Below are 13800 nucleotides of genomic sequence, written 5' to 3' on the forward strand. Positions count from 1 at the left end.
ATTTTACATAGGAAGTATTTCACAATCAGGAATCGCTAGTTACCGAGATTTGAGGACGACAAATCTGTTGAATTGATAGCAGCGTGAAATGGGCGAATTAAGACGGAGATAGACATGGGCAGCGAAGATGAAGGATTTGAAGACACCGATTTACATGTTGCTGTGAGATTGGGCGACTTGAAAGCTACAGAAGAAGCTTTAAAAAGCGGTGGGTAGGCCTATGTGTGAATAAACCGTTATATTTTGAAAAGAAAGTAGCACAAGTAAAGCAGGTCAGACGACGATTACTTGTATTCTGCTTAGGTTGTAACCCGGACGAGATCGGTCTTTTCGATTGGAGCGCACTTCACGAAGCTGCTTATAATGGTGACATTAAAATTATCAAGGTTAGTTATTGTTTTAAATATTAAGAAGATCTGCTGTGCGGCTCCTTGAACGCTGGCATTTTATAATGCTGCTGTAGAAATAATGGTGGTGTTTAATGATTTTATACACGTGATATGAATATAGTAGAGTGGGGCAAGACGGGACACCTTCCTTTAGTACATAATATTCGGATTTGAACAATTAACAGCGGTGTATGGTAGTTGTGACGATACTGTTTAAAATTCCTTGAATGTTCTTAGTTTAGTACCAAAACAAGAAAATAAAAAGGTGTCCCATCCTACTATAATATCTTTCTTATTAGCGGAGCATGTTATTTCAGGCACTTGTATATACGTTACCGTGGTAAAATGGTAACGTCCATGTCCAAATACCTTGTCTTCTTGCAAAATACAGTCCTTTTTACTGTGTATAATCAGACGGTCTTTATTCTTCCATTGCTAAATACTATTTTAACTTTAATCTAGAAGCACTTGCAGCATAAACAACATCATAGCCTATAAACCTGTGTCATCAAAACAGTACAAATATTTTTCCATTTTGAAAAGCTTGATCTTGACAGTGTATTCATGCAAACCAGAGACCTTTGTCTGTTGTGTCCACTATTTCAGACTGTGTGGCTATGTAGGTTAATGGTCTATAGGATACACTAGTGTTTAGCCTAGAGGATGTAGCCTAGGTATTAGAAAATAACAAATGATTAGCCTATGCATTAGCCTATTATAAAACACTGCCTAAAGTTGTATCTTTGTTGACAGTTGTTGCTTGAATTTGGAGCAGATCCAAACAAGACAGATAACTTGAACTGTAACACAGCAGTTCACTATGCTTGTATTGAGAAGCAAGCAGAGTGTTTGGAGTTATTTCTCACAAAAGGTGGGTGGTCCAAACTGATATCTGTAAAAGCAAAATTTGGCAGCAAAAATCGTTTTACACGATTGGTAGCACAACCTTAATTAGGTGTTTAAAGCATAGGCCTACACAAACCTTTTCTAGGATAAATCAAGCTACATTTATTTATTTCCATTCTTGGGCTATTAGGCATCAGTGTCCTCTAACATCAGTCAGACATGATCTTGTGCTCTTGGCTACTAATTTCATGTTCCTGTCTATTTGGTACCTCAAAGGTGTCCTTTATAACTAACTTTCATATAAACCTGTGTGAACTAAGCTACATCTTCTACTCAAACTAACTAACGGTATTTTAACACCATTTCTTCGGTGGTTCATCTGTGCCCTTTTCAGTTCTTCCTGCAAATATGAAATACATTAAAGTTAGGCCTGTAATATAATATTATATGAAGGAGGAGACCCAAGTATTAAAAACAAGGATGGAAAAACCAGCATTGACCTTACAGAAGATACAGCTTGTCGTAGAGTGTTTTCTGATCGTGGTTTTGGTAAGTAAGTCAAGTGAACCTGTATAAAAATAAAAAATTAAACTAATTTCAAATTCCCAGATATTAAACCAAAAGAAAAGCCACTCAAATCTATTCTAAAAGATCCAGTTTATAAGAAAAGTGCTACACAAAAGTTGAAAACTTTACCAAGGCCCCAAATATCCAAGCAAGCACCAAGTACACCACCTAGACCATCAAGACCAAGTAATCACGTTTTTGTTGATGCATCTTCACCGGCAAGTTCTGACAGTGGAAGACACTCACCAGAAAGGAGGTTGTTCTCGTCATCTAAAGAGGCATGGGATGAAAAGGATTTGTTATCAATACCAGGATCCCCTGCAAGATCTCAAGGAAGCTCATATGGAAGTTTACTCTCTCTTGGGTCCTCCAGCTGTTCAGGAGCAGATGACAGTAAGTTGGGATTTTTTTGAACGGTTGTGTAGGCATAAGATGTCAACTGTCAGTATCTGAAAACAAAACAAAAACAGCTTTGATAAATTTTAAATGGAATTGCTTTTTAACGTTGAATAAAAAAAGCATGCATTTATTGATGAAAAACAGTGCTGTTCAGAATGAAGACAAAAAATACTATTATTTAAAAATTGTATTATATGTCATAATTAAATCTGTTTTTTTTTTTGTTTCACAGATGCTGGTGAATTTGTTATGTCTTTCCAATATAACAGCAAAACAAAACAATTTAAAGTCCGTATATGGGAAGTTCTAATCACCAGTTTGCTGTCTACAGCAAAAATTGCAAAGGTTTGTTTAACTATTTTAGTTTAGAAGTTTACAATAGCCCAGTAGTTACATTTTACCAATTAAATTAAAGCTCTTGAATGTATGTAGACAGTATATCGAACAAAGTTAATTAAATCTTAGAAACAACTAAATGTATGCAGAATTAAAAAATGTACTGTTTCAGGACACAAGTTTACAACTTTATTTAAAAACAACAATCGTACCAGACCAAGAATATCAACCAAACCCTGCCTTGAGAAGAAAATCAGAAGTTTTCCGTTTAAACCCAAGTGAAAATAATGAACCAATCAGTGAAAACCAATCGTGAGTCACAATTTTTTCCCCGAATTCCCTTTATTTTTACCTTAAGGTACATCATTTTACTACAGTTCCCTTAAGTTTAAAAAACCTTTTTTAGGAACTGTCTATATATATGTATTATTTTTTTTTTAATTTGGTAAGAAGACTGCACAATAAATAAACTGTTCCCCCAAAAAAATCTGTCCCCTAAGATTTATTACTATTAAGTGTAATGAGTAAACATAATTAATAAACTTTAAACAGGACCGACATGTTTGTTTGGAAAGGCAAAGAAGCACGATTGGAATTCAAAAACTCACTCACATTGGTGTATGAAGATATTTCTAAAGAATTAGTTGCCACTAGCTCATTAGATGTAAGAATTTAAATATTTAAACTTTTACTAATTATAGTAGGTTGGGTGAAATGGACCGTGTTATCTTTGTCATTTATCGTTCCATTTGGTAAAAATTTACAAAACAATATAATAATATCCTCAGGGCAGTTATACTTAAAATCTATTTTATAATTAAAAAAATATTTGTGTCTACAAAAAAACGGTAGTTTTAAAATACTGTCATTACAGATAAGCATCTCGGTTAAAAGAAAGAAATCTTTTATGACAAGCAAACATAAACAACAACTACAAGATCCAGTGTTAGCAAGTGTTAATTTATATATGAAAGAAGCTGTACGGAAACTAATGAAGGTATGTGTATGCAGTTAGAAACTTGGTAAATAAAAACTTATTTTGTGGTGGATGTAACCGAAAGTTTCTAATATGCTTTAAAATGTGTTTTTAGCATAGTACAATCAGCGCTCAAGTTTATTCGTAACAGTTTTTGACTTGTTATGGGTTACCCAAATTGTCAGCCATACATTGCAATAAAAAAAAACAATCAAATATACACAAAGTTACATAGTAACTCATTACTGGGCACATTCATCTAATGATATAAGCTATAGTACTGGTAAGTAGTAAGTACATAACTGCTTAAAATTTCACAAACACAACTGTAGTAGCATAGTTAATATTTAGACCTTTGATTTAAGAATCATACAAGGTATTTATAATCAAGAAATATTTTTGCAGGATAAATACGAGACTCAAAGACATGACATACCTGGTATCACCCGGCAAGCTTTTTCTCTGGATAGCGTTGTGACGGATAATATGAGGAGAAGAAATGGCATTGAAACCAGCAGTGCACCTCAAGAGAGGATCAGACTTCGATCACTGGAAGGGGTAAAACAAACGGCAGTAAATAACAGGTAGTTTAAAAATTTTGACCATTCTTAATACGAAAGTTGTACATACTTCTGAATGAAAAAATTTTGTGCATAATTTTTGCACAAAAATGTGTTAAAATATTAAAATTTGTTAGCTATGATTTTGTGGGGACTAGTTTCTGACTACTGAGTGTGTCAGTATTTTTAAAATCAATGTTCTAAAATGATAAGCAAACATAATGGGACCGTGGTTTACAATTTACATGAACAGTTAAATGTTACAGAACATTAAACATTACAGATGTGCCAGTGATGGTGACGTTCATGAAATACCTGGCAAGAATCTAAGAAAATCTACACAATCTGTAACAACTGATGTTAGTAGCAATGTTTGGTTGGAGGACCCAGTTACTGAAAGGTGATATTGTAACGTGTTCTTCATGTGTTTATATATTCCTATTCCATAATATTTTGTGTGTGTAAAAAGGTACATCTTATACAGAAATAGTAATTTTAAATGAAAACATATTTACCCTCATGTGCCAGGGCAATGACAGTCCCTATAACACATTTTATACATGTAGTGCCACCTTAAGAGTTACCACATATGTTACTATGCAGGTGTTTATTTTTTTTAATTTTTTTATATATATATATACAGTGAATAAATGTAACTTACTTTATCCCCGCGTGGCCGGAAAACGACAGTCGTTATCACACGGGTTTAACACCTCGTGCCAGCTTACGAGTTACCATGTATGTTACTTTGTGGGTAATTATTTTTTTGGATTTTTTCTTTTTTTTTTATGTATTTCTGATAATTTAGACAACCCATTAGCCACTGGGTTGGAGCAATTGCAGTTTGCCAAGTGTCTTGCCCAAGGACACAAACGCCCACAATGGTACATTGGTAGCAGCATCGAGCCTTGAACCCATTACCTCTGGGTTACAGGCAGGCGCCCTAACCACTATACCACGGCGCCGGACAGTGCTCATAATTTCGTTGCAAATTACATTTAGTGTAACACCAATGTACATTAAGACAGGGTAATCTTTCAACATTTGTTTACAGTTCATCATTAGAAAGTGTTACATCACATGTTACAACCCCAAGCCCTCAAGTAGAAGTTAAAATATCTTCACAGTTGTGAGTATTGTAGTACATGGATGTTCATTGATTAGTAGCTTATGTCAATGTAAAAAGCTTTTACTTGAAATATCAAAGTTGTTTACTTAACAAGGTCGGAGTTAGTTGCTGCCCCTCCAAAACTAAAAACAATAGGGCCTTACCAACATTTACAAATTGTATTACTACTATAAATAAAATATTTTTAGGACCTACAATGAGCCAAGCTTTCAAATGCAGATGCCAAAGCCAGAGAAAACTAAAGGTCAGTAACTTAATTGTGTGCGGAGTCTGAAATATATTATACTGTATATACTCCACAAAAAAACTCTTAAAATATCCATAGATTTTTATGCAGTTTAAATTTATTCACCCTTTTGCTTTGTCTTTTTCTATGCAGTAGACCTATTTATTTTTGTAACTTGCTGTATCCTCGCGTAGCCAAAAAAGGACAGTGGTTATAACACGGGTGTTGTGTTTCATACACTTTATCATGCACAAACACAATTGACAGTATCTTAATAAAAACAAAACATTTGTATCAACATATTGCAGACGTATTACATGAAAAAACTCACCGTGGTCGAAACTTGATCCAGAAAAGTCGTCAGAAAATCCGATCTACAGGTCACGGATTAATTCCTTCTAGCATGAAGTCAAGCGTGACCGTTGTCACGGCGATGGATGAAGAAGAGAGATCAGTTGGATCTCCATCCGAAGAAGTAAGAAAATTTTGCAACCAATAAGTAATGTTGCTGCCGGTACATTTGTATTTTGGCTCTGCGGGCAAAATAACTGCACCACTGACAACTATGTAACTTGTGGTTGGATGTAGCTATCTGGCATGAGGGTACGTCCAAAGGGTTAAGATTATTTATATGTTACTAAATTAAATGATCAACATATATACATATAAATGTTATTATCACAGATTGAACCATATGGAGCACCTTATATAAGCAACCTTGCCAATCGCCAGCATTCCTATTCCACTGGTTCATTAGTTGAAGTGGATGAAAGCCCTTCTCCATCAAGGTATAGAAGGCAGAACCGGTTTGCTTCTACTCCAGATAAAAGACGCTATAAACCAGAGCACTACAAATCCAGTGAAAAATTGGGCAGTAGAAGTATTGCAGTTCAGATGGACCCTAAAGACAAAAATGTGTCTATATCGATGGAAAAACTAGCACCTAGAGCAGAGATGAAACACAGTTATGGAACGAGTTATAACAGAAGAAAAACTTCAGAAACAAGTTGTGGTTCTCGTCCTAGCATATTACGAAAACTAGTTTATGACGAGACTACTTTTGTGCCTAACGAAATGAACAATCCTTGTTTTGTGAATGATTAAATAACTGTGGCGTACGTACGAACGAACAAGTGCATTTAGTGTACAATATTTTTGTAAATCCGAATAGAAAACCACTGTAAGCTGCTGTATTGTAAAGTTTTTGTCATTTTGTTCTTTGATTATTAACAGATATATATCTTGTTGTGGAGACTTTTTACACTCGCCAATGAATAAATAAAAGTTCTACCTCAAATAATTTGGTGTATAAACAAACTAATACAATTTCTATCAAGGCAGTAGAAAGGTTTGAGTTTTTAATAATAAAAAAAACAACATGTAGTAGGGTGGGGGAGATGGGCACTTTTACATTCTATTTTCTCGTTTCGTTTAATGTTAAACAAAGAACATTCAAATAAATATAAACCATATCATCATAGACCGTTGTTAATTGTTTAAAACACGATCAGAATATTTGGATATCATATGCTTCAGGTGTCCCGTCTCCCCCCACCCGCGAAATAACTGATTTCACACCTAAGCTTGAAAAGCAAACGGCAAAGATAATTGCAAACCTGAGGATAGAAAATGAGAACCACAACAAATATTTATATATTTTCCAAATTAGAGTTATAAACTAATTTCATAAATACTTTGCAAACAAAATTTTACAATAAAAAATAAGGAAGGGTAAAGATAAATAAACACAGTTGTTTACCGAAAAATTGCCACTAAAATAAAAAAAAAACTTGATTAACTTTTCCTATTTTCAAACCACAATTAAAGAAACCCAACAGTAGGTGTAAAAGATTTTCTCTTCACTTGAGAATTTGACTTCGATTTTTTTGGTTCGTTAAAAGAGGAAGACAAATTTTTTGGAGGAAAAAACTTTAAACTTGAAAAAAAAGAAAATTTTTGAACGTTTTTATCAAGTGATGTTACTTTAGATTGTAACTCTGGTGTACTGGTCGTGTTTTGGTTATTTCTGCTTTGACTGAGGTCTACAGAGTTCGAAAAATCAGTTTCTGAAAATGTTCTCTTGAAGGATAGATTCATTTTCTCTTTACTTTTATTTTGATTTTTAGAAGCTGAAGCATTCAATGCCATTTCCCCAAATAAATCAGAAGAAGCATAATTTTTCCCTTTTTTTATAACGTTATTATTATCACTTTCCCACACAGAAGTGTTCTCGTTATTTACTTCTTGAGCAGCTTTAACATTGCCACAATCTTGTGGGGTTTTCGGGCCCTCAGATAAATCGAATATTTCTTTCAGTCTTTCCGCCTCTGCTGCCTTTTCTTCCATCATTCTCTCATGGTTCATAGAATCCCACATGTCTTGATACGTACCGTCCCAAGTTTCCACTAAAATTTTGCCGACCCCACTTTTTGCACATGAAGTATCGATGAGATCTAAATCTTCAAAATCTTCATCTAACGATTGCTCTTCATATTCAAATGGATCATTTTCTTCAGGAATCCATTTTACCTGCACAGGTGAAACATTATAGTTTCAATACATACAACACATAGGAATAATCTGTATAGGTAAGATTCACGGTAAGACACACCAAAGGATCTTTGATGTAGGCATAAGTTTGGCCAAAGTACATGAACAAATGCTATACGGTACTAAGCTTTTCATGTGAACATGAAAAAAGTCATAAAAAAACAAAACAATTTTTTCACCCACAAAGTTACAAATATGGTCGTAAGCAGACACGAGGTGTATGAACTGTTCTTGCCCCATCAAGTTTACTACGATATTTCATCACACAATTAAAAACAATAGGATTATATTTACCTTGCCAGATGTATGAGCATTATGGAGCATTTCCGATGTTTTTAAATTAGCCCGACATCGCAAACAGTGAGTGTTTGAGTCAAAAGTTGGTGTCCGACTTTTTGGGGAAATTGTTTGACCACTTTGCCATTCAACATCATCTTGTGAATCACTATCATCTGTATCATGATCATGAGTTGTATCGCGGTTTAAATTAATTTTTTTTGAACTAAGAAGTCTCAAATCGTCAATAACTTTTTTACTGCCAGTTCTAATGACAGTATTTTTACAAACAATGCATTTAGAATTAGGTAGTAGAGATTGGTAAGCAGAAAAAACAGATGCATCTATTTTTTGAGGAACGATTTTAGAATTTGCTGGTTTTGATTCTTTAATCTCGTCAATGCTTTTTTGGGCAGCCTCTGCCCAAGTTTGGTAAATTTGACCAATTGCAAGTTCACTGCTTTGTTTGTTAATGCCAGAAAACTGAGTAAATTGCCCGGAAACAATATTCTGATTGTCGTACACAAGCTGTGGGTCAGATAACGTCAGCAACTGATAAGTGATATCCCCATATAAGTTTACTTGGAATACTGCAACACCAGGAATACCATTCGCCAATTTATAACTAAAAGCACTACTTCCAATAACAGGTTGCTGAAGTCTTCTTATTATACGATCCCTATGCTTTGGTATAGTATATGAACAAAGGTATCTGCGTATGTCTTTTATAGTATCCAATGCTCTGGGTAGAGACACAGATATAGGCGGGCGCTGTACAATATTATTTGATCGTCTGGTGTTTGTAACTTGTTTGGAAACTCCAAATTGGGAATGGTATTGATAGCAATGTAGTTCTTGGGCATTTTGGTTGGCAGTAAGCAGCATGTGATGTAAATGGGTGTCAGTGCCTGATTGAGATGGTAAGGTAGTGGCAGCCATATGGTGGCATGGGTATCTGAAATATAGGTATATTTAAATATGGTGGAATATTATAAAGGTAATTATTTTATGATAGTAGATTTAAAATCATGCATACACTGCCGGACTACTGGTCCTGTGTAATGTAAGAATTAATAAAACCAAAAACTAACAGTCGAAAAAAAATTGTTTTTTGGAAAATAAAAGTCCTATCTTAAAAATTTAACAAAAGAAAATCGTTTTTGTAAAATTGTTATAAAATTAAAAAAACACTTAGGAAATATATTCTGTTGTAACCTCATGTTTAGCGACCATTTGAGCACGGGTTCTTTACAAAATCTTTGATCAATTATTAAAAGATGATTCTGTGTTGCTACGAAGCATTGAAACTCGTTATATGAAGTGGCGGGTGACCGGTTGAATTTTGAAGCACTCATTATGCACATTATCATCTCATCAGGAAGTTTATCATGACATGGTGTGTACAGCAACCTTAGAAATAAATACAGAGTCTAGTTTACTGTTGGTGTTGTGCAGAAATAAAAATGCAACAAAAATAATCACCCACGAAGTTACAAACATGGTACCTCCCAAGCGGGCACAAGGTGTATAAAACAGAACACCTACACCTTTTTTTTTGTGGTATGTTAGCACAAATAAATTGACAAAATGTTTTACCTTGAACTAGTAGATTGCCCTCTGATGTCAAGTAAATCTAAACATTTTCTACCAGCTAAATAAATTTGGCGTGGGTGGGCAGCGAAATCAACTTGCATCCAACTACTTGGTGTGTTACGTGATAGATGTATCTCTTCAAGTTGTGGATTTGAAGCCGTCTGTGGTATAACATTGGGTTAGTGACTTAGTGTTTTTGCTTTTTATTACATATTTAGCATGTTTTTGACTACAGGATTTAATCACAGTTTAAATTATTAACGGATCATAAAAAAGATTGTGTTAAACAAATGACAAAGAGCGTTCTGTGCTGGTTGAATCTGTCTTAAACAAAACTATGCTCATAAATCATAAGTCCCACATAGAGAAATCAAAAGAATTTTGGCGTTCATAGGAATACTTTATTGTATTGAGTATTTCCCTCTTTTAAAATTAAGACTTTTTAGGAGTAATATTAGTTTTTTTGGCAATGACTGTCTTTGCTCATTATAATAGTATATATCGCTAAGTTTATCGCTTTGTAAATTACATTTATATCACCTTGGAATCAATCAGTACATCAGAATGTTGAGAAACGTCCCACAAAAACAAGTGCTGGTCGTAAGTAGCAACTATCGCTTCACCTTCTATGTGGGGACTCATGGAAAAGTTAGATAAGAGTAACTCACTGTGAAGTTTGCCAACTGTCTGGATTTTTTCAGTGTCAGAAAACTGGAGTGAGCTGAAGAAAAATAAAACAATAAAGTAAATACCCTTTTTTCTATAGGTTTTGTGCTGCATTTATTTAGAATATGCTTGTTTATTGCAGCAAAGGCTGATTTGATAATATGTTTGAGCAGTCTAGTAGGTAACAGTAAGTCCCTATAACTTGGGTGTTCTGTTTCAGATACCTCCGGTCAACTTACAAGTTACCACGTATACTATTAACTTTTTGTGCATTTTTTTTTACTTTTAACAGAACTTACCTAAAATTTTCGTCATCAAAAACAACACAATCATCTCCCATGGAAGCTACCAATACATCGTGATACGTCCTCACACCAAAGTATTGTGGTTTGTAATTATGTCCATGGACGCAATCAGTTTGTAAAGCACAACCGTCCAAAGGAATTCTGATTATTGAAAGGTTTCATTAGGCTACTATATTGAACAATTTTGAATTTTTAGCGACCACAATGTTACTACTTTATAGCCACCACAGTGTATGGAACTTTTTACTGACCTAAGTACATGCAAAAATTGCAAAAACTACTGTTAGGTTTTAACATGTACTAACTTGTGTATAGCTCCAGGGATAATTTGAGGCTCAATAATTGAATTGGTTTCCATATACTGTTAAATAATAAATTGGTTGGCGAAATTAGAATAATATAATAGTAGATTTGTTGGATAAAGTTTAAGAAAATTCAGTTAATTTATAAATATTACAAAAGCAATGCTGCTAAATATGTATACACACACCAGTGTTAGACTTTAGCTCAATAGGCTATATCTTTTTTTCAATAAAATAACATGTAAGTTAAGAAATTTGTTCACCAAAACAGAACATATAGTAGGGTGAGGGAAGACGAGACACTTTAAGCATATAGTATCTAAATATCCTGACTGTGATTGAAACAATTAATTGGAAGTTCTGAGGATACGGTTTTATAATTATTTGAATGTTCTTTGTTTACTGTGAAATGAGACGAGAATATAAAATGAAAAGGTGTCCCATCTATCTTACCCAACCCTACAATGCTTAAACATTTAATTAAGTATGAAACATATAATTACCTGGTTATGGTAGCTTGTAGGGAGCGAAAATAACTTAAGGCTTATTCCATCAAATGTTGAAGATGGATGAATTAGAATTCCATTCTCATGAAAACGACTAAGGTGAAATATTTTTTTTGTAAATTTACAACAAATGTTGATATGCTAGAATATGTGGAAATATATACATGGTATAAAGTAGGATTTCTTAAATTATTGGTGTAAGTTAATTCATGTGTGCCAACTTTTACTAATTAACGATGTTTCATGCAATGTTTACATTGTGTTGTATTTGTAAAATATGTTTTGAAATATTTGATGTGTCGCAAACATATTAAGAAGACCAACTGTTTAAACTTTCAGGGCCAATGTTGTATAAGAGGTTGTGGTACAAAACTTGTGAGCGAAATTAATTAAGAAAAACTATCGACCGGTAATGTTTTGAATCTATCACCTTCCAATACATTAGAAAAAAAACTGGCTTTATGAATACAAATCAGAAATAGGTAATCAAACGCGGCGGTTTTCTTGTTGAAAAATTGGTGGTAAACACAAGTGAAGTAATACATTAATTCTGAACCCAAACTGAATGTTTTTCACCTGGAAGGAAGAGGAAGCACTGAAAGAGCACCTCCCGTGTAGGATTCATCAAAGATCACTTTCTTGGTGTCCTCCCGGATCTCTTCTTCAAGAAGCTCTTTGAGGAGTGATGCAGGAATGTCAAGTGTAGAAGGGTCAAAATCTAAAGTCTTCCCCTTATAGAAAAAAATACAATGGTGCTTAGAAAAGGAATTTGCATTTTCCAATTTTTTTTGTAAGCATGGAATAAAATAAAATGTTTTATAAATCTTGTGTTAAACGTTTTAACTGTGAGCACTAAAAGTATTCTGATCCAAAAGTTCAGAAGCACCGGTAGTTTAGTGCAAGCAAAAAAGTATTAGTGTCTTAAATTCTCAATGAAAATCCTTTTTATAAAAAACACATATATATATATTTACCTTGCCAACCCTATTCGTTTTTCTTAAACAAACGTCATCAGCATTTGCTATCAACCTGTCATAAGTTGGTTTTGCAATATCCGAATGGTCAAGGTTGAAGTTTTGGAACTGTTGTTTAAAGTTATATTCTGGTTCTAAAATGAGGAAAAAATTAAAAAAAAAATTTAAAATAAAAGAATCAGATGAAATGGTATTAATTTTAATGGTTAAGTAACAACTGTTACAGTAAGAATGAGGTTTATTTTACAGTAAATTGTGTTTAAAATTGGGTAGCTGAAGCTTTAAAAAAGCAGGTTTATTGTATTGTATGATTACAATAGTTTGATTTTCAAATCTTTGAATTTATTTTTTTTTAAATGACAAGTTCTTTAGACAGTTGCATAGACACCAGTGTAGAAATAAGCTTACTAATTTGTTTTTCAGATTCTCCTTCATTCTGTGTTAACCTGTCCTTATACAAGCTGAGTATTTGAACAGGTGGGTTTATATCATGGTTGATTGGATCCGGATTGCCAAGTGGGTGAACTGGGGTACTTGGTGCGAGGATCCTGTGAAAAAATAATGGGTTAAGATTTATGCCGCTGAAAACAATAGCTTTGTGTAGCTTTGTACTGTACTCAATATATCAATTAATGAGGATTCCTAGGTTTTGATAAAGTTATAAAAAAACATGACCTTATGGTTACAATTCATGCACCTTAACTACCATGCAAACAGAGCTGATAATTGAGTAATAAAGTGGGGCATTAGTTGGTTAGACTTTCTTATAAATACAGACCTTACTATTAATGCAGATATACAGAAGTTACCAGATTTTCAAACTTTATTTGATATAAAATAAAAACAGAGTTTTAAAAATCCTATTTCTGATTGTGAAAATTAAAATAATAAAAAAGTGCAAATCACCAGCTTAGATCTTTGTTGTGCTGATCTACCAAAAGAGGTCTTTGCTTTTTCGCTTGAACACAAAATTTTGACAAGTTTTCCTGCATAAAAAAAGGTCAAAAATTACCAATGGTCAAGCATTTAAATTGGCATCAAACTACTTACAATGTATTCAACATCTACTGCTTCCAAGGCTCCATACCCATTGAATATTTGTTCCAGGCTGCTTGGGGCACGTTTACAAGTGTCAGGATAGCAATATTCATAAAACTCTTTTCTACTTGTAGGTTCCATGTCCAAAAACTGACTTTTATC

The 13800-nt window shown here is 33.8% G+C and overlaps 2 protein-coding genes across 2 annotated transcripts; one reads left to right on the forward strand and one right to left on the reverse strand.

Annotated features, from left to right (window-relative positions):
• Positions 1–57: 57 nt before the first annotated feature.
• On the forward strand, positions 58–6822 carry LOC149741328 (uncharacterized). Its single transcript, XM_089873511.1, has 15 exons — positions 58–208; positions 304–386; positions 1143–1260; positions 1689–1784; positions 1845–2195; positions 2434–2546; positions 2710–2849; positions 3090–3201; positions 3412–3534; positions 3919–4097; positions 4357–4473; positions 5128–5202; positions 5391–5446; positions 5737–5903; positions 6113–6822. Exons 1-15 carry the CDS (start codon positions 115–117, stop codon positions 6530–6532), a joined length of 2244 nt encoding a protein of 747 aa, XP_089729637.1. The 5' UTR covers positions 58–114; the 3' UTR covers positions 6533–6822.
• LOC149741329 (uncharacterized) lies at positions 6372–13786 on the reverse strand. The gene is made up of 13 exons (XM_089873501.1): positions 13651–13786; positions 13507–13586; positions 13009–13148; positions 12601–12734; positions 12203–12357; positions 11624–11720; positions 11124–11179; positions 10813–10959; positions 10388–10568; positions 9851–10008; positions 9470–9664; positions 8273–9209; positions 6372–7957 (listed from the first exon to the last, which is right to left on the reverse strand). The coding sequence occupies exons 1-13, from the start codon at positions 13777–13779 to the stop codon at positions 7250–7252; spliced, it is 3117 nt and encodes a 1038-aa protein (XP_089729627.1). The 5' UTR covers positions 13780–13786; the 3' UTR covers positions 6372–7249.
• Positions 13787–13800: the final 14 nt, after the last annotated feature.

This window comes from Ciona robusta, chromosome 1 (assembly GCF_009617815.1).
Source record: "Ciona robusta chromosome 1, ASM961781v2".
Classification (NCBI taxonomy): domain Eukaryota; kingdom Metazoa; phylum Chordata; class Ascidiacea; order Phlebobranchia; family Cionidae; genus Ciona; species Ciona robusta.